The sequence below is a fragment of the Mustela lutreola genome, chromosome X (genome assembly GCF_030435805.1).
Source record: "Mustela lutreola isolate mMusLut2 chromosome X, mMusLut2.pri, whole genome shotgun sequence".
Classification (NCBI taxonomy): Eukaryota; Metazoa; Chordata; class Mammalia; order Carnivora; family Mustelidae; genus Mustela; species Mustela lutreola.
In genome coordinates this window covers 21,563,206-21,583,260 of record NC_081308.1, presented here as the reverse complement: position 1 = coordinate 21,583,260, position 20,055 = coordinate 21,563,206, and the positions used below count along the sequence as shown (strand labels likewise).

The 20,055-nt window shown below is 45.5% G+C and overlaps 3 protein-coding genes and 1 non-coding gene across 4 annotated transcripts; all 4 read right to left on the bottom strand.

The window, feature by feature from the left end:
• Positions 1–2,968: 2,968 nt before the first annotated feature.
• Positions 2,969–6,448, bottom strand: LOC131821627 (melanoma-associated antigen B5-like). Its single transcript, XM_059157849.1, has 2 exons — positions 6,367–6,448; positions 2,969–4,239 (listed from the first exon to the last, which is right to left on the bottom strand). The coding sequence occupies exon 2, from the start codon at positions 4,186–4,188 to the stop codon at positions 3,106–3,108; it is 1,083 nt and encodes a 360-aa protein (XP_059013832.1). The 5' UTR covers positions 4,189–4,239; positions 6,367–6,448; the 3' UTR covers positions 2,969–3,105.
• A 3,005-nt stretch (positions 6,449–9,453) lies between these two features.
• On the bottom strand, positions 9,454–11,602 carry LOC131821628 (melanoma-associated antigen B5-like). The gene is made up of 2 exons (XM_059157850.1): positions 11,468–11,602; positions 9,454–10,808 (listed from the first exon to the last, which is right to left on the bottom strand). Exon 2 carries the CDS (start codon positions 10,596–10,598, stop codon positions 9,573–9,575), a length of 1,026 nt encoding a protein of 341 aa, XP_059013833.1. The 5' UTR covers positions 10,599–10,808; positions 11,468–11,602; the 3' UTR covers positions 9,454–9,572.
• A 2,930-nt stretch (positions 11,603–14,532) lies between these two features.
• LOC131821631 (melanoma-associated antigen B17-like) lies at positions 14,533–17,007 on the bottom strand. Its single transcript, XM_059157852.1, has 2 exons — positions 16,929–17,007; positions 14,533–16,309 (listed from the first exon to the last, which is right to left on the bottom strand). The coding sequence occupies exon 2, from the start codon at positions 16,270–16,272 to the stop codon at positions 15,277–15,279; it is 996 nt and encodes a 331-aa protein (XP_059013835.1). The 5' UTR covers positions 16,273–16,309; positions 16,929–17,007; the 3' UTR covers positions 14,533–15,276.
• A 2,659-nt stretch (positions 17,008–19,666) lies between these two features.
• Positions 19,667–19,769, bottom strand: LOC131822283 (U6 spliceosomal RNA). The gene has a single exon (XR_009350163.1). It is a non-coding gene; the product is annotated as a U6 spliceosomal RNA (small nuclear RNA).
• Between the last annotated feature and the right edge of the window lie 286 nt (positions 19,770–20,055).

Below are 20,055 nucleotides of genomic sequence, written 5' to 3'. Positions count from 1 at the left end.
CCTTACTATCATCCTTATAAGATTATTGCTCCTAGACATCCTCCCCACCCTACTCCCAAAATCCTAGCATCTCCAGCAATGGCAGAGTGTATTTCTGAGAGAAGATGCCTGATTAATATTAAGAGAATAGTTGAGCATATTTTCCAATTTATTTTAGATTTAATTTCTTATAAATTCTTAAGTAAGCAAATTTAGGTATGTGTCATTAAGTTTTACTGAACAACAGGCTAGACAAGATAAGGAAGACAGGAATTGATAATCTTTTACTTTATTTTGCTCTTTTTATTGATCCAGATAATTTTCCTATGAAGTTATTTTATATTCCCAAAGTAGCACCTATTCTGATGCCCTGTTGTCCTGTTCTGAATTCAGAATAATTGGGAAGGTCTTCCAATTTGATTTACAAAATACAAAAACTTACTTGTAAACTTGATACACGTTAATAAATGTGTGAAGAAAATTATTCATAAATTTATTTGCAGAAGCTATTTAAACCATCTATTAAAAGGTTTACCATTTGGAGAAGGCAATTTCAGGTGTGTTGAGAGAGAGAAAGAAATGAAGATCTCCGTATTACCACATAAACACCATATAAAGATGATATGGTGAAGCAAGTGACCGCCAGGGAGTTGGAATGCTCTAAGTTAGGGCACGAGCAGTTAATACAGGTGTTCTGCTCCATTAAGAACAGCGAGCAGCCATCAGAGGAGGCCACAGTGAAGAACTGGTCAGAAGGTCAGGTTCCAGAGTTGGAAGGAGGGCACACTGGGAAGTCCCAGGTGAAGGGTGCTGTAATGACTGAAGTTGCTGGAACTGGACAAAATACCAGGTCTGGGGCAGAGTTAGCTTTCAGTAGGATCCTAGAAAAAGGAAATGAAGGATAATCTCCAAATTATGATTTGTTTTTATGTTTACTTTCCCTTCAGTAGGCCTGCTTTCAGTACTTTGATTTCAAATGCCTTTGTAGTACCTGAGAAAAATTTTGGTTTAGTGAGTATATAAGGTCTGCCTTGCATTAGGAGAAGTAGAACCATGTGGCCTTTAGGCAAATTTAAGCCAGGTGTCTAGTCCCAGCTCTGGTACGGTCCATTCTTGTAAACTTGAGAAAATTGCAAGTTCTGCATCACCCAAGTGAGTTTGGTAAACTCTTTCATTTGGAATATATACACGTAACCACATGACAAGATGACTAGCAAATATTACCCAGTACTTTAAAAATGGAAATTAATATTATTTTGATCCCAATTATACCACCCACCCCTCTTGTTATTTTTTTTATGAGACTGACGCGCTGCCCACTGTGCTAAGAAGGCACTGTTATTTTCTTTTTTAATCCAGAAAGTATCAGAGAATATACAGTATTCTCAAAGAACACAGGCAATCAAAAATTTGCCCTAGCTAGTAAAAGTAACTACATTTTCCCCATTAGATCATCTGTCATTTAATTTAGGCATGGAGTTGTCTTTCTCAGTTGGATGCAACTCAGGTTCCTACAGTTGGTCTTAAGGTACAGGCCCTCCCATCCCTTCTAAGTGTCCTCCCAAATGACCTCTGTTAACATTCATTACACCCTTAACAAGAGCTAGCCCTTGCTCAGAGTTTGCCAAATTATATTCAAGATAATCTAATTAAAATGCCCTTTTAAGGGAGCAGGCTCTGGCTCTCCCAACACAGGGCAAGCAGTGCCAGCACAGTGGTATTCCACCTGAAGGGGCTCTCACCCTTCTTTCTTTTTCTTTTTTTTTTTTTTTTTTTAATTTATTTATTTGACAGACAGAGATCACAAGTAGGCAGAGAGGCAGGCAGAGGGGGGGTGGGGGAGCAGCCTCCCTGCTGAGCAGAGATCCCAATGCAGGGCTCAATCCCAGGACCCTGGGATCATGACCTGAGCCGAAGGCAGAGGCCTTAACCCACTGAGCCACCCAGGCACCACTCTCACCCTTATTTCTGAGAAACTTCATGAGGATGTTGTGCATAGATTACCTACTTCGCCTGCTGTATTCATCTGCACTGAAATAAGAACAAATGACACCTTCCTTTCCTGTCCCAAATGGCGACTTCTCTTAGGTTTACCCATAATCCCAAAGTAAACTGGTAGCACCAGTTTTCTGTTATAGCCTGAATGTTTGTGCCCCGTCCCACACCCCCCCCCCCCCGCCACATCAAAATTCATATATTGAAGCCCTAACACCTAATTTGAAGATAATTGAAGGTGGACACTTTGGGAGATAATTTGGTTTAAATGAGTTCATGAGGATAGCACACCCATGATGTAATTAGTGTTCTCCTAAGAATAAGAGAAACCAGAACTTTCTCTCTCTGCCATGTGAAGACACATGGAGAAGTTAGCAATTTATAATGTAGGAAGAGGGCTCTCACCAGAAATTGAATCTGCTGGCACCTGGATTGTGAACTTCCCAGCCTCCATCACGGTCAAAATGTCTGTTGTTTAAGTCACCCAGTCCTTGGTATGTTGTTATAGCAGCCAGAGCAGACTAACACAGGGTTAGTGTCCCGCAATTCTCAAGTGTAGCACTGAGGAGTCTGGCCTCTACCCACCAATTCCACAACCTCAGCTAGTCCACCACACACCAGAAATGAAAATTAGATCCCACCGAGGGCTGGCAAGTTCCTAAAGTTCCAAACCGCATTGCTCAGGAAATTTCCACTTAATTATTCTCACAATGATTACCCTCCTCCTCACCCATTCCTTTGACAGATAAGTCTGTGGGCCACCGAGGATATTTCATCAGCTTACTTGTATGAATGAAGCTCAAAGTCTTTAAAATTCTGTGAGTAGAGGCTGGGTTTCCTTTATACTCGCGTCCGCACTCCTAACACTAAGCTTTCCCGTGAGCAGATACCCACTGTGTGACGAACAGAAGAGCCAATAAACACAAAGTATAATTTCATAAGATTTAATTTCTTTCTTGAAAAAACTAACAAAACTGAAGGGTAAATCCTTTAATTTTGTAACACTAAAGACTAAAGGGAACAAGTAAAAACTCGAATAACCATGTTTAATTTTTTTTTCTATTCCATTATGCTTACTACTATACTATGGGATTCTTTCACATTGCTAATAATATAATCCCTATTGTGAATTTATGTTTTCTTATCTTGAGGATAACAGACCTCAGATTTCACTAAGGGTGGGAAGATATTCTGGGGCATGGGCCTGGAAGGTACAAGGACTTTGGCAATAGTGCCAGCCGTGACCATGGCTCTGGTTTGGACTTTCTTTTCCTCATCTTTCAGAGCTTCTTCATAATAGGATGGGAAAGCGCTGGGGATGGTATCATTAACTTTTGCCAGAAATTCCAGGACTTTCATCTTGCTGGTTTCAGCTTGGGCTTTCGGACCCCACAGGAACTCGTAGCGTGGAGGATCACTGTTGGCCACCTGGCGGTATTCTAGATACTCCAGCCGCACCAGATCTTTGGTGATGAGCTTTCTGGGCTCTCCATAGATGAAGTGCTTCCTCCCAGCATATACTCGCATCATACCCAGGAATTTCCAGATGTCTTCCTCAGCAGCGCAGTTGCCCTTCATGAAGATCATTCCCAGGATATTCATCAGGAGACCGGTCTTGGGTAGCCCCCTGCCAGCTCGCACCCTCCCATTGTTGGGGAGCTTGAGCTTGCTGATGAGGTCGTAGGATTGTTTGGTTGAGTCGATTTCCTTCAGATCAACTGCAAAGACAATCTCAATGCGCTCAGAGGCTCTCTTGAGGATCTCAGGGAATTGGTCTTCGTAATTTTGGCCAATAATCTTCAGCATGTCTTCCTTCAAAATGGGTTGTTTCATTTTATACTTGTACAGAAGGAACTGCTCCAGCAAGCCAGGCTTCCTGATTAAAGAATCTTCACCTGCACTCTCAGTGTAGTATGGGACCTCAAAGGGGCTTGCTCTATCCTCATCTTGGCTGTTGGAATCTTCATCAGATCTAGTGCACATATTGGCTGTAGAAGTAATGGTGATGGCTTGTGCTCTTTGACGCCCCTGAAAAGTGCTACTTGACACAGCAGGAGGCAGACTCTGGGTAGTATCTTCACTCTGAGGAGGAGAGAAGGAAGTGGACTCCTCTTCCACGGCTACTGTGGCCTGAGCACCCTCACCCTGAGCCTCAGCTCGAGCCCGGCCTCGTTTCTCAGAAGCCTGGAGCTTACTCTTCTGTCTCCGAGGCATGATGACACTAGAGTCACAGACAGCAGGCAAGAGATCAGGGGACGTAGACCCCTGAAGGAGAGAGAATGAGATGATGTGAGCACCTTCAGTAGAAGATTCCACCTTGGCTTTAACCAAGGCTGCCTCTGCAGGTTTACTTGAGGGTACTACTCTAGGAACCCACAAGGTTCCTGTTCTAGTCAGCCTGTCCCTTAAGAACCCTACAGAGGAAATTAAAGGGAACCTTAGACTGCTATCTGCCAGCCCTGCCTGGGGTGTACTGGAGTGACATCAGAGGCTGCCAGTGGGGAACCTCTATTCTGGGCTGCCAGGGTTTCTCAGTTCAATTTCAAGATCATCTTGTCAACTCTCCACAGGTCCTTGGCCTCCTCTATTGTACTGCTGTGAAGTCGATATCTCAAACAAAAGCCAGAGACCCCAGAGGAAGAAGTAAACTAGCAGCTTCTTATTCCCAATCCCTATCGGGGGTCCCCAACTGAGAGCTGTGTGGAGCCCTCTCCTTCCTGGGCTGTTTTGGTACTTATTTCTCATTCAGGGTACTCATGGCCTCCAGGTAGTGCCTGACACACCTCCCTTCTGCCCACTTGTGGTTGTACCCTCACATTAAAGATCTCTTCTCTCTCAGATTTGATAATAAATAAGTGAGAGTGAGTCTCAGAACTCGAGTTCTGGGTGCCTGGGTGGCTCAGTGGGTTAAGCCTCTGCCTTTGCCTTAGGTAATGATCTCAGCATCCTGGGATCGAGCCTGGCATCGGGCTCTCAGCTCGGTAGGGAGCCTGCTTTCCCCTCTCTCTCTGCCTACTTGTGATCTCTTTCAAATAAATAAAACCTTTAAAAAAAAAAAAAGAACTCAAGTTCTGAATGCAAAGTTAGGGATCTGATTTTTTATCATTTTTGTTATCTTTCCAAATGACCAGTGGTCATTTCCAGCTTTTCTTTGGCTCCTAGCATAGTCTGGAAATCTTCTCTCCCTGCCAATATCTCCTTACACCACCTGTAAGAATATGGGAATTGTCGTCCCTGCCCATTGTTTTCCAAGGCTAAGAACTGGGGATGGTTTCTCTTGTACTCTCACTGTGGTTGTTCTATTCAGACGTCTTGGTCCTCACATTAACTCTTAGAAAGATCTAGAAATCCTCCTACTGCAGAGGGCAAACAATCCCTTTTATTTATTTATTTTTTTAAAGATTTTATTTATTTATTTGACAGAGAGAGATCACAAGTAGACAGAGAGGCAGGCAGAAAAAGAGAGAGGGAGGCAGGCTCACTGCTGAGCAGAGAGCCTGGTGCGGGGCTCGATCCCAGGACCCTGGGATCATGACCTGAGCCAAAGGCAGAGGCTTTAACCCACTGAGCCACCCAGGTGCCCCAAACAATCCCTTTTAAACCAAATCTCTCACCTGCCCCCCCCCCCCCCGCCAGCACACACTCTCCTCCCCCACAACTCTCACGTGACACCATAGGAAAAAAATGAATGTCAGTCAATATGTCATCAGGACAGATTCCTTTAGTTCTCACAGAGTCCTTGCCCTGATTCCCAGCTGAATACTTTCATTTGCTAACTTAGGGCCCTGGCCCTCAGACCAAGGCTCTTTCATCCCCAAGAAGCCCAACAGCCCTGCCCCGGGGCTCCCCAGGATTGATGGCCGCAGTGAGTTCTATGCCACCTTATTGTTCTAGAATTATTGGTCCCTGCAGTCCTAACTCGGATTTCCACATCCTTGATTTCCTTCAGGGCATGGTACACTTCCCCTGAGATCAATACCTTCAGTGTTCTGGTCCTTCAAATATGGAGGGAAAACTCAGGCCCACCTGACCGACCGCCATGCTTATTTTCCCCGGGAGCCGCTAGCATGGCTCTGGTCAGAATTTCTACCTAAGTTTCCTAACCTTGATTCTTGTTAGGGTCTTCTCCTCCCTCTACTGAACTAGTGCCTCCCACCAAAGCCCTCACCTTGCAACCTTTGAAAAATCAACCTCAGCCTGACTTGACCGCTCTGCCACGTGTGCGCACTCGTGCGGGGGGGGGGGGGGGGGATAAGGAGGCGCAGGCGTGACGGGTAGGCGGGGTGGGGGGGGGGGGCGGCTAGGACCAAAAGTGGCGGTGGCGGCGGGGCCTCGGAAGGAGGCCCGTTGAGGGGTGAGGGGGTTCTCTTATTCCTTAATCAGGCTCCTCACCTTGTGCTTGGTTCGGGAGGATTCCTCCCTTGTCTGCCCTAAGGCGGCCGCCGACTGCAAAGTCTCGTACCTTCCTTAGGCGCCCCAAGAGGAAGTGGAGGCTGTTCTTCCTGTCACCAACGACATGGTCTTTCAAGGCTGGCAGCAGGGGGCGGGATCTCTGGTGCCCCCTCTGTTCTGGGGTGGAGAACACCCTTAGTGTCATACAGGATTGTCAGTTACAGTCATCTAGGACCCTGGCCCTTCTCTCCAACACCACCCTTACATGGCCCTCACATCCTTGATACCTTACTTACAGAGACATCAGTCTGACAGCGTAGATGTAAGTAAGAGCAGGGGAGGGGAGGTCACTGTATGACTGCCTACCTGACTGCATGTTGCTTTCGTCCGCCTTTGTTCATACAGTCCTCATGTTGGCTCCGGTCTCTTTAATGAAAGGCTTTCAGAGCAATGCCACATCCCTGCAAACTTTTAAGTGATCACCTTCTTGCAAATCTTAAAGAGGATGAGTCTGTGTCCCAAGACTGATAGGAGATGGGGAAGGTGAAAAACAATTAAGAGACTTAGCTTGGGCAGCAAAATATCAGAGTGAAAAACTACACTGATCCATTCCTTCTCTCTACTACCCAAACTTGTACTCTTAGGTAGCTTCTGTTCTAAAATGCTTGCCATAGGAACCAGGCTAAGCCAGACAGTTTCATGAGACTGCCATTTTTTGAAGTTAAGCAACACTATGCATTGTTTGGAGATATTATATCCTTCCTTTCATTATTTGTACTTCTCATTTATTTTGGTATTCTTACTGCTCTGGCCATATATTCCTTTTTTCCCCCCTGAGGTATATTTCGAAGTAGTGACAAGAAAAGTGAATAAAGTTTCATAAGGTCTGCTTCAGGATGGGAGTGGTAACCCACTGTATGCCCTGGATGAATTCACACTAGTGGTATAATCTAGTTCTGACACTTAACACCTTGTGGATATGAGAATATTTGCAGTTCTTCATGTGCCAGCTGAGTTTGGTAAACTATATTGAAAGACTGTAGGAATGTAGGTACTGTTTATAAAGCATCTTTCAAGATGACTGGCAAAAGACAAAAGAACATCAAATCATCCAAAAATTCACTTTTAGCAAGTAAAATTAAGTATCTCTTCCCTATTAGAGTGTTTATTATTGAATTTTGGTGTGTGGCTTTTCTTTCCCCACCTGGATACAACTTAAAACTCCTTGCATTTTGTCAGGGGCCTACTCTTTACATTCTTCCCAATTGTCCTTCCATTCAAATCACCTCTATTTTCCTTTGTTTCCTCCCCACCAAATCTAACCTTCTCTTAGAATTTGCAAAAATATAACCAAGATAATCTAATTAAAATGCTCTTTTAATACAGTGGACTCTGACTTCACCAGTTCAAAGCAAATAAATGTCAATACAGTGCCTTCTGGGGGTGTCACCTCAAGGGAGTTCATCCTTTTCTCTTGAAACACCCTGGAGTCATTGTATTTAGAACACCTATTTGTGCAGTATATTCTTCTTTATTGAGATAGTAACAAAGATACCTTTGATTCTTGTTTTTCTTTTGGAGCTGAATTGTGTCTCCAAAAAGTGTATGTTGATGCCATGACACCCCCCCCCCCCACTGGCCGCATACCTCAGAATGTGACTATAGTTGGAAATGAAGTCATAAAAGAGATGGTAAAATTAAAATTAGGCCATTAGGTTGGGCCATAACCCACTCTGATTAGTGTCCTTATTTAAAAAAAGACTAGGGCCCAAAAGAGACATCAGAGATTCTTACACACAAAAGGACAACCAAATAAAGTGGGTGGCCATATGGGAACCAAGGAGAGGAGCCTTAGAGGAAACCAATCTTGCCAGCTCCTTGACATTGGACTTCAGCCTTCAGAACTATGAGAAAATAAATTTGATTTTAAACCACCCAGCGTGTGTTATTGTCTTAGGGCTTTCCTAACAGGTTAATACACTGCCCCAGGTAGACATTTCTTTTTGGATTATCTACAATGCCAAAGTAATTTATCAGAGTTTGTTTTAATGGCCTCCTTTTTACCCCATGAGGTGAGGAAGGAACTTCCACTCTATGGTTATGTGGACTTCAAACATGCACCACCCGACACTGCAGAGATGAGACAGACAACTGGTTATTAATCATGTGTATTCACTTGGCTAGGGGAGAAGGGCACAATGTGCTACATAGTAAAATGTGAGGGTCACTGAAGTATACAATGAATGAGTACATCTGTGGGAGGCAATGTTTGGTGTCAAGAGGTTGAGGTAACCTTATTTCCCATGGTACCATGTAATCAGCTTCTTTGAATAATTCTGCAAGCTGGAAGGGAACAGAGATCTGCTACTTAGGAATAAGCAAGGTATGCCCCTTGTCCCCTTGATGAAGATGGTTGTTTGATAGTGGATCTTATCTTCAAGTGTACAGTCTGGAGGGGAGCTTTCATTTAGGCAATTTGAGGCCCTGTTGGTTTCACTAAATGTCAAGAAACCCATAATATTGAACCTTAATTTCAGACCTTACAGCACAGTGTAGTTTTCCGTTTAGAGATTTTTTTTTTCCTCTCATCTCTGAGATGCATCATCTTACGGTATAGCCTCTGATCACCATTCCCATACCCTCAGTCTAGTCCATCATGTAGATTAATTTTAAATTATATCACATAGATTGACCTGCAAGATCCCCAAACTTAAACTGCCTTGTTTCAGGGAATATACACACTCATCTGCCCTAGGACACCTCCCTTCTCATCCTGTTTTTCTTTTTTTTAACTTCATAAGACACAGAGGGTATCTCAGTATCTTTCTTACCATCATAGCTACTAGTTTCTAAAGTTCTGTGGGAAAGGCTAGGTCTTTATGTTCGCATTCCCATTCCTAGCATTGCACCTTCCAGAAAGCAGGTCACTAGTAGACATTTGGGGAATAAGAGAATATGAGGTCTGACTTGTTGTGAAGTAATGTCCCCTAAATTCTTTATGAAACTAAGGATATTGAAGTGTAGATCCTTTAATTTTATGAAACAAAAGACTGAAGGCATAAAGAGCACCAAAGTTGATGTTTTATCATTTTTTATATTCCTTTATCACAGTAAATTTACTGTGGGATTCTTCCACATTTCCCTGAAAACCCCTACGATGATGTCATAATTTCTTATTTAGATGATTTTTTTTGAAACCTCAGATTTTAATAGGAGTGGGAGAAACTGCTGGATGTGCCCCTGTAATGCACACTGGCTGTTGTGGTAGGTCTGGCTCGGGCTCTTGCTTCTTCATCTCTCAAAGCTTCTTCATATCTTAATGAGAAGACATTGGGAACTGTATCATTGACCTTGGCCAAATATTCCAGGACTTTCATCTTGCTGGTTTCAGCTTGAGCTTTTGGACCCCACAGGAACTCGTAGCGTGGAGGTTCACTGTTCAGTACTTGGCGGTACTCCAGGTACTGTAGTCTCACCAAGTCTTTGGTAATGAGCTTTCTGGGCTCACCATAGATGAAATGCTTCCTCCCAGCAAATACTCGCATCATACCCAGGAATTTCCAGATGTCTTCCTCAGCAGCACAGTTGCCCTTCATGAAGATCACACCCAGGACTGTCATCAGGAGACCGGTCTTGGGTAACCCCCTGCCAGCACGCACCCTCCCATTGTTAGGGAGTTTCACTTTGCTGACCAGGTCATAGGAGTGTCTGGTTGAATCAACTTCTTTCAATTCAACTGCAAAGACAACCTCAATGCGTTCAGAGGCTCTCTTAAGGATCTCAGGATATTGGTTTTTGTAATTTTGGCCAATAACCTTCATCATGTCTTCCTTCACAATGGGCTGTTTCATTTTATATTTGTACAGAAGAAACTGTTCCAGCAAACCCACCTTCATAGTTAGAATATCAATGCATGAGCTCTTAGTAGAAAATGAGACCTTAGGGAAACATAGGTGCTCCTTATCTTGTCTGTCCTCACGCTCATCAGATCTTGTACCAGAAATATCTGAAGAGGTAATGGTGGTAGATGGGCCACCCCAAGACTCCTGGGAAGTGCTAGTTGACTCTGTAGCTGATAGATTTTGGGCATTACCCTCCAAAACAGGAGAAGAGGAGGTGGGGGCCTCTTCCATTGCTACAGGGGCCTGAGCTCCCTTGTGATTCTGGGAGTTACTGTGAGACTGGTGGCGTTTCTCACGAGTGCGGTGCTTACTCTTCTGACTCCGAGGCATAATGAGTATGATCACAGACAGTGGTCAGGAGTGTGAGTGGGAGAGCAGGCAATGAGGGCCCACTGAAGGAAGACAGTTTAACGGGATGTGCCCACCTTCAGCATGAATACACCACCTTGGCTGGTGGTTACATTTGTGGTTTTCCTCGAGGGCACTTCTCTAAAAACCCACAGGGCTCCCGTTCCCAAATCAGCCAGTCCGTTGGGAAACCTGTGAAGGAAAGTAGAGTGAGGTTTATGCTGCTTCCTGTCAGACCTGCCTCAGGCATGCTGGGGTGACAGGAGGGGCTGCCGGTCTTGTAGTTTAGGAGTCTCTTACGGAAGACACGCATCCAACTAGTGGCAGGTCATGGGGTTTTTTCCTCTTTTCTCCTGAGGCTGACATTACAAGCATCCCTGGCACCCACAATAAGGAAGTAAAAGTGGTCTCCAGCTTATAATTCCTGTCTAGGTGGGAATGTTCAGTGGGGAATTTTCTATCCTGGCCTCTTTGTGGTCCTCAATCCTCATTAAGGGTCCTTACTTTGGATCTGTGTAGGGCCTGGCAACTCCACCCCTTTCATTGAATGGTAACTGTACCTTCAAACTAAGGATTTCAGTCCTTGTAAATCTGATAGAAATAAGTGTTGGGGGATTTTTGACTTGATAACCTGGCACTAGTTCTTAGGGCTGAAGCCAGGCGTGCAGCCAGATTCTTGGTCACTCTCTCTGTTCAGTGGTGGGTACTCCCTTGGTCCTTGCATTGATCCCTGACCCTTTTCATGGCCTGGAGTTCCTCCCTCCCTTACTCTTAGACCTGCCCCTCATATCAAGGTCTTTACCACCCTATGACCCCTAGAAGAAAGTGAGGATCTCTTTATCTGGTCATACCTGTCTTTGGTGTCCTGAAGCTGGACACTTGTAAGAAACTAATGCTTTCAAGTTCTCCTACTGTTAGGGGCGTGTGACTCCTTGAGTCCTCAGGGTATTCACTTTGGCCTATGAAATCTTTCCACTGTTGCTGCTTAAGCCACACCCCCTTAGACTAAGTCTCCCATCCCCTTATGACACCATAGGAGGAAGTGAATATGTCACATTATGTCAACAATGCTCAGGTATTCAAGGGCTTCTAGCAAAGGCAGGGTTCTATGTGATTCTCTCAGGTCTCAGGGAAAAGGGTTCCCTAAGTTCTCACTCAGAATCCTCCTTTTCATTACTGGTAGGACCTGAGACTCCTTCCTTTGCTTGCCTGAGGTCTCTTACCTTAAACCATGGGAGCCCCATAGTAACTAGCATCATAGGTAGACAGGCCAGAGACCCCTCTCAGACCCAGGAGGCCAAGGCAGAGCTGCCAAGATAAGCATGCCCTCACTTGTTTAGGGTTTCTCAGGGCCACAAGAGCTTTGGTTTACATGGGTGATCTTAGGCTGAAAGAAAGTGGAAACACAGGGCCTGCACAAGTTACTCCTGCCTGTTCCTTTCCAGGTGTGATATCAGGATTCAGGCTTCATGGGGTCCCTCTCTGACCCAGGTGGGGGTTTGCCGCTAGTCTTCTCTTAGGATCCTTACCTTGACTCCTAGCAGGCCCTGGGTTTCCACTTTCTTTCAGCCTAAGATCACCCATGTGGACCAAAGCTCTCTTGGCCCTGAGGACTCCAAAATGAGTGAGGGAATGCTTATCTTGGCGGTTCTGCCAAGGGGGTCACCCGCCAGTCTTCCCGTGATTCTAGTTATTGTGGGGTGTTTGCCTCCTTAGTCCTCATTCTTCAGAATTTTCGTATTGACCTCTGTCTCTTCTTTGAAAGGCTTCCTGGGAAATACCTCATCCTTCCAAACACTTGCTTAGTCTCCCTACTGCAAAGCTAGCAGTGAATGGGTTGATTCCCAGGGTGATGTGAGATGAAGAAGCTGGGAGAGGTAGGGGCCCACGGTTGGTGGTGTGCTCTCACAGAAAGCAAGCTGCTCTCTTCTTCGCATCACAGTCTCAGCCCCTTCCATAATTTCACTTCTAAAACATTTACTTTCCACAATGAAGGGGCTCAGCCACATGATACTGTGAGTCCCTGATCTTTTGAGGTTTACTGACATTTCCTTTGTTGATAATGTAATTGTCACTGAATACTGTCTCTTTCTTTATTCATACTGCACCCTGATTTTGCTATTTTTATTGCTTGTTCCTTGGGCTGTGTATTCCAGAACTGTATTTTGGGTATGAAGTTGTGCTTTTTAACCCCTAAAATACATTTTGAATACTGAGCTAAAAAAAATGAAATAAGCGACACAGGTGTGCCTCACCCTGGGAGGAGTGGCAATGTGGACTCTAGAGGAATCCAGAGCCAGGGTCTAGGCCAGCAGAGTTACTTTCCCGCCTTAAATTTGAGAATATTCTAAGTTCTTCAGCTGAAAAGTGAGTCCAATGTTTATCAGGTAGGACAACAGACCTACATTGGATGTGTTTAACCCACCTCAGTGTTGCCCACCTGGCACAGTGTTGGGCAAAGTTCAGTATTTTTATTTATTTATTTTTAGGATTTTATTTATTTGAAAGAGAGATTATGAGCAGGGGGAAGGTCAGAGGGAGAAGGAGAGGGAAAAGCAGACTCCCCACTGAGTGTGAAGCCGGACTCAGGGCTTCATTCCAAGGCCCTGAGATCATAACCTGAGCTGAAGTCAGCCGCTTAGCCAACAGTCAGTCACCTAGGCGCCCCTAAGTTTGGTACTTTTAATGAATGGCAGTTATTACTAAGATGATTTTGACCCCAGATGGTGACATTGTTTCCTCACAGAATTTTATTTCCAGCTTGAATTAGAGAATATGCAACTCTAAACAATATAGAAATCTAAATCCACAAAATGCTCCTGGACAAATAAAACTCAATAGTATTTGCCCATCAAAACATCTATTCTTTAATATGGGTTTGGGGTTGTCTTCTCCAGGTGGATGCAACTATAAGTTGCTATTTGTGCCGAGGATCAACAACTTCCCTCCTGGGTCCATTTCCATCCAAACCACCCCCTATTTTCATTCATTTTATCGCCACTAAAATTTGGCCCCTCCCTTAAGGGTTTGACAAATTATACTAAAAAAAACTTAGTTAAAATGCCCTTTTAATGGAGTAAGAGCTTTTACTTACCCCGTGATAAGTGGTAAAGTCCAGGGGCTTCTGGAATCTCACTTCAATGGAGTATTACTCTGATTACTTAGAAACCCTCTGGACACTCTATGCCTAGAACACATTTGTGCACTGGCTTACCTGCACTGGAGCAAGCATACAGGACCCCTTCCATTCAGGCCCCAGCCAGGGACTGTCAGTGGTTTTGTCACAATCCCAAAGTAACTGTGAAAATCTTTTCCATTCTAGGCCTAGTCACTGACTGAGGACCTGGTCCCGTCCTGCCAGGTGTTCCCACAGCCACATCCAGCCCACTGCACACCTTGGCTTAGAAAGACCTTCCTCTCAAGGGACTGGCACTTTACCCAGGCCAGCACAGCCTTGATCAGGTAATTTACACCATACTGTTCTCATCTAGGACCCCCCCCTTGTGCACCTCTTTTTTTACTTGTCATTTATTTATTTCTTAGAATGTATCCTACCTTCCTCATTATATGCTGACTACTGCTAAAGTCTACAATTCTTTTTTTTTCTTTTTTAAATTTATTTGAGAGAGAGAGAGAGATCACAGGTAGGCAGAGAGGCAGGCACAGAGAGAATGGGAAGCAGGCTCCCCGCCTAGCAGAGAGCCCGACCCTGGGCTCGATTCCAGGACCCTGAGATCATGACCTAAGCCGAAGGCAGAGGCTTAACCCACTGAGCCACCCAGGTGCCCCTAAAGTCTACAATTCTATGTGCCATGGGCCGGTCTTATTTTTCTTAACCATCCTGGTGCTTTTAGGGAGTTTTCCAAAGAGCAAGTAATCAATTAATGCTAGAGGAAAAAAGGGAATGAGCCAGAAGTTTAATTTATTTGATTTAATTTCTCACACTTTTTGAATTAGCTATGCATATCCAGGTATATATTATTTAACTTTAAAAGTAAAGACAAAGAGAATGGTTACTTATGTGTCACCAATTTTTGATCCCAAGTATTTTCTTATGATGTTCTTTCACATTCCCATGAAAAACCCAATTCCAGTAACATGTTACCTTGCTCTGTAGCAGAAAGAAAATACTATAGGTTTTTCAGCTTGTTTACAAAAACAAAAATCTTACTTTTAAACCTGAATAGTAATACATGTGTTATCCATGGCATTAATAAACTTAGATTCAGATGCAAAATATTCAATTAAAATGAACATTTGAACACTTAAAGAAAAAATAGACCTACAGATTACTTATGTGCAACAGGAAAAAAAAAAAAAAGCAATGCCCTTGTTATCTGCTTTTGGATCATACATATAGTATAGATGGTTTGTGACTTTCTTTTTCATATACCAAACCTATAACTCTCCCTTGTGAGACAGCAATAAATGAGATCCATGCCATTCTTAAGTTTATATTCTAGAGCTAAATGAACTATTATAAGAAAAAAAAATTGAGAACACCTAAATAAGTATAACTATATATGCTTATAGAAGCTAACAGTTTAGAACAAACAGGAGGAACATCTATGCTTTTTTTCCCTCCGATCCCTAGGGCTCTGCACTACTGGAAAGGTGCCCTCTTCCACCCCAGGGAAAAGCAGCCGCCCCGACTGCCTGACTAGACGCGGCGCCTGCTACGGGCCCCCTTCGTGGCAGCCCCCCTGGCCTGGGGTCTGGCCCCCACGCGCTCCTCCTCGTCTAGCAGAGCCTCCTCGTACAGCTGGGGGTAAGAGCTGGGCACCGTGTCGTTGATCTTGGCCAGGACCTGCAGCACCTGCATCTTGCTGGTCTCCGCGCGGGCCTTCGGGCCCCACAGGAACTCGTGGCGCAGAGGGTCGCTGGAGGGCACGGGGCGGTACTCCAGGTAGCCCTGGCGCACCAGGTCTCGGGTGATGAGCTTGCGCGGCTCACCGAAGACCAGGTGCCTCTTGCCCTCCTGCACGCCCAGCACGTTGAGGAACTCCCAGACCTCCTCCTCGCTGGCGCGGTTGCCCTTCATGAAGATCACGCCCAGGAGCGCCATCAGGAGGCCGGACTTGGGCAGCCCCTTGCTGCCGCCGCCCAGGGTGCCCTCGCCCGGTTGGGCCAGCTTGCTGACCAGCGTGTAGGACTGGCCGCGGTCGTCGGCCTCCCGGACCTCCAGGCCGAAGACCAGCTCCATGCGCTGGGAGGTGAGCCTGAAGATCTCGGGGAAGTGCTCGCGGTATTTCCTGCCGATGATCTTCAGCAGCGCCGCGCGCATCAGGGGCTCCCCGGAGCTGTGCTTCTCCAGCAGGAACTGCACCAGCATGCTAGCCTTGCGGATCAGGGGTGTTTTGCGAATGGCCAGAGGGGCGGCCGGGACCGCAGCCGCGGCCGCGGCCGCGGCCGGGTTCTCGGCGCCCTGGCTGCCTGGCAGGCCTGGGGACCCTGCGCCAGGAGACCCAGGGGCGGGTCCACCTTCGGATGGTGAAGATGGACCCGCCTCCTCTGGGGAGCCCGGGGGAGCGCGGGGGGGCTCCTCCTCTGCTGCTGCCACTACAGCAGCAGGAGCACCCCCGACACCCTGAGCCTCACCGCGGCCCTGGTGGCGTTTCTCCCGGACACGGGCCTTGTTTTTCTGGCGCCGAGGCATGGCGACACTGGTCAGGGTTGGCAGGCAGCGAGGGCACCTGGAGAGGAGGGATGGGGGGGCCCCTTCAGCGGAGAGATCCCACCCTGACTTTGCCCATGGCCGCCCCTGCAGGGTCCCTCAGGGCACTGCTCTAGGACCCCACAGGGCTCCCGTTACCCTGGTCAGCCTGGGCCCTGAGGAGGAAGGTGGTGTGAGCCTTGGGCCCCAGCCAGCCAGCCCTGCCTGGGCGTTACCAGGGTGACCGCAGTGTTCCTGACCAGCCCGGACCCTCTTAGGCCAAGGCCAGGACTGGGGATTCCGCGTGGCCTCTGTTCTGGGGTATGGATTCCCCTCAGTCGTCTAAAAGGCCGTCTCTTTCTCGCCAGTAGGCCTTAGGGTCTCTGCCTGTGCTGAGCTGAGCCAGAGTCTGGCAGTCCCGGGACAAGGCCTGCAATCCCCCAGACACCGCGAGATAAGCGAAGGGACCTGGGGCTTAACCGCCATGTTGGGGCCTCCGAGCCCCGAGAGCAGGGGCGGAGCGGGACAGGGCCTATTGGGCCTCTCTTTCCGGGGGATTTGGGGCTGGGGGGTTGTCGAAGGTGTATCCCCAAAGTTGTAACCCAGGACTCCTCGCACCTCGACCCCTAACAGTATACAGGTCCCCAGTTCGGGCTCACCCTAGGCAGGAGCTTTCCGGCAAGGCCTCACTACCCACGGCGTGGTCCGGAGGAAGTTCTCGAGGGCCAGGAGGTCCACTTCCGGTCATGTGGGTCTGGGTCCCGGAGGAGGACCCTGGGAGGTGGGGGCGGGGCTCTGTGGGTGGGGCTCTGTGGGCGGGGCTCTGTGGGTGGGGCTCTGTGGGCGGGGCTCTGTGGGCGGAGTAAGAAGTGATGGAGGTAGTGTGTGGTGTGCTGCATTGTAGGGGGAGGAGTCTTACAGTGCTCACACAGGGGCTTTCACTGACTCTTCTCAGCCTGTTGTTCTCAGACCAAGGAAGGGTCTCATTCTGTTCCCTACCTCCATTAGGAAGTATTTGGGTGCCTAAGCATAGCTGCGTTGTTGGAGCCCTCCACATGTGGGACTCTTGGGCCCCACTTATGTGGGGGGTGCATACCTCATTACTCGCTCAGTGTCTCACTACATTCCTAAAAGGTCCTTGGCTCCTCCAATCAGCTGACCTAAGGCCAACTCTTCACAGTGAAGACTTCAAATCTGTGAGCCTTCTGATAGGAATTCAAGGTACACCTCATCACACAGCTCCTGCCTGAGGCTTCCCAGACGTGGCTGTCATAGGGTAAGAATCCCGTGGGATCCCTTTTCTGGGTGGATGAGCCCTTCAGGTTTCATTCAGGGAACTTGCAGATAGTTAGCAGGTCTGGAGTTCCTTCCTTTTCTCACTTCATACCTCCCCATACCCCCATCAAGGCCCTTAGAAATCCCATGGGAAAGTGGGGTGCTCCTTAACCTGACCACCTTCCTGGGGCTTCTTTTAGTTGACATCATTCTCATTGCTCCAAGGTTCTGGAATGAATTTCCATCCTTGTGTATAATTATTGTGATACTTGCTAGTCTCTTTTAGTTTGTACCTTGTACCTTTTGTTCTATTGAGATGTTAACAAAGCCCAGTCCACTTTCAATGGCAAATTTTCAATTGGTTATTAGCACAGCTTGCGGAGTCACACTGCTACAAACAACCCATACTTTTTTTTAAGATTTTATTTATTTATTTGACAGAGACACAGCAAGAGAAGGAACACAAGCAGGGCGAGTGGGAGAGGGAGAAGCAGTCTTCTCTCTGAGCAGGGAGCCCGATGAAGGCCTCGATCCCAAGATCCTGGGATCCTGACCTGAGCCGAAGACAGATGCTTAACCGACTGTAGCACCCAGGTGTCCCTTTCAGTGAGTTTTTAAATTTTTTTTCATTTAAATTCAGTTTAACGTACAATATATTATTAGTGTCAGAGGTAGAGTTTAGTGATTCATCAGTTGCATATAACACCCAGTGCTCATTCCATCATGTGACTTTTTTTTTTTTTTAAAGATTTTATTTATTTATTCGGCAGAGAGAGATCACAAGCAGGCATAGAGGCAGGCAGAGAGAGAGAGAGGAGGAAGCAGGCTCCCCGCTGAGCAGAGTGCCCGATGCGGGACTCGATCCCAGGACCCTGAGATCATGACCTGAGCGGAAGGCAGCGGCTTAACCCACTGAGCCACCCAGGTGCCCCATGTCATGTGACCTTCTTAATGCCCATTCCCCTACCCACCTTCCTCCCCTCCAGCAACCATCAGTTTGCGTCCTGTATTAAGATCCTCTCATGGTTTGTCTCGCTCTCTATTTTCATCTTCTTTTATTTTTTCTTCCCTTCCCCTATGTTCATCTGTTTTGTTTCTTGAATTCCACATATGAGTGAAATCATATGGTATTTGTGTTTCTCTAACATATTTCACTTAGCATAATGCACTCTAGTTCCAGTCACGTCATTGCAAGTGGCAAGATTTCATTCTGATGCCTGAATAATATTCCACTGTGTGTGTATATATATATATATATATGTATATGTATACATATATATATATATCACCACTTCTTTACCCATTTGTCTGTTGGTGGACATCTGGGCTCTTTCCATATTTTGGCTATTGTGGATGTTGCTGGCCCTTCAAATCAATATTCTTGTATCCTTTGGATAAGGGTCAGGTTATAGGGTAGTTCTATTTTTAACTCTTTGAGGAACTGCCATACTATTTTCCAGCGTGTTTGCATCTGTTTGCATTCCCACCAACAGTGTAAGAGGGTTCTCCTCTCTCTGCATCCTCACCACTACCTGTTGTTTCCTGTGTTGTTAATTTTATCCATTCTGACTGATGTAAGGTGGTATCTTATTGTGGTTTTGATTTGTGTTAGCCTATCAGTATGTTTTTGTAGTTATCTCCTAAAGAAACTGTAGATGTCTTTTTGGTTTTGTATTAAGTATATATTGGATATTATTGTTTTCAGTAATATATTTTCCATTACATGTTTTAATTTGTTAGTGATTTTGTTTTATCAGATTCCTTAATTTGCTGTGTTGATTTTTTTATACAACATCTTTCTGAAGTTGTTTATGTGTCTTAATAATTTCTGTACCAATTACTTGGAACTTTTTAATTAAGATATCATGTTGCCACCATTTTTACCTCTTTCTTTTCATTATTCCTTCCTTTTATTTACTTTGGTATTCATAGTTTTGCCTAATAGTTGTGTACTGTGTATGTATTTTCATCCAGTTGTAGTCAGTGGATTTGATATCATATGTCTTTGTTTTCTTGTCAAACCTATTAGATGTATTTGCAGTAGTTCCTGTTTAGTATATTCATTATAGATTTTAGAAAATGGAAATCAATCTTTCTTTCTTTCTCTCTTTTTATTTTTTTTTCCAATATGGAATGCTTAACAAATTTGCATGTCATCCTTGCACAGGGGCCATGCTAGTCTTCTCTGTATTGTTCCAATGTTACTGTATTTGGTGCCAAAGCAAGCATGGAAATTCTTTTGTAATGCAAGCTTGCCAAAACTTATTATCATCAGCAAGTGTTATTTATTTATTTTGTCAAAAGCTTTTTCTTTACCCTTGCACACAGTCCCATCCTTTTTCCCTCTTTTTTTTTTTTTTTTTTTTTTTTTTTTTGCTATGATAGTGATTTCCATTTGGAATGCATTTTCTAATGTTAATTCACTGCTATATTGGAAATATTATGAATTTATTTAGGATATTTTTCTCTATGAAGTGAGCTTGGCTTTAGTGTTATTTTATTGAGGAATTC

Coding starts and splice junctions, on each gene's coding strand:
- LOC131821628 (XM_059157850.1), bottom strand. CDS start 10,598: ATGCCTCGGAGTCAGAAGAGTAAGCACCGCACTCGTGAGAAACGCCAC.
- LOC131821631 (XM_059157852.1), bottom strand. CDS start 16,272: ATGCCTCGGCGCCAGAAAAACAAGGCCCGTGTCCGGGAGAAACGCCAC.
- LOC131821627 (XM_059157849.1), bottom strand. CDS start 4,188: ATGCCTCGGAGACAGAAGAGTAAGCTCCAGGCTTCTGAGAAACGAGGC.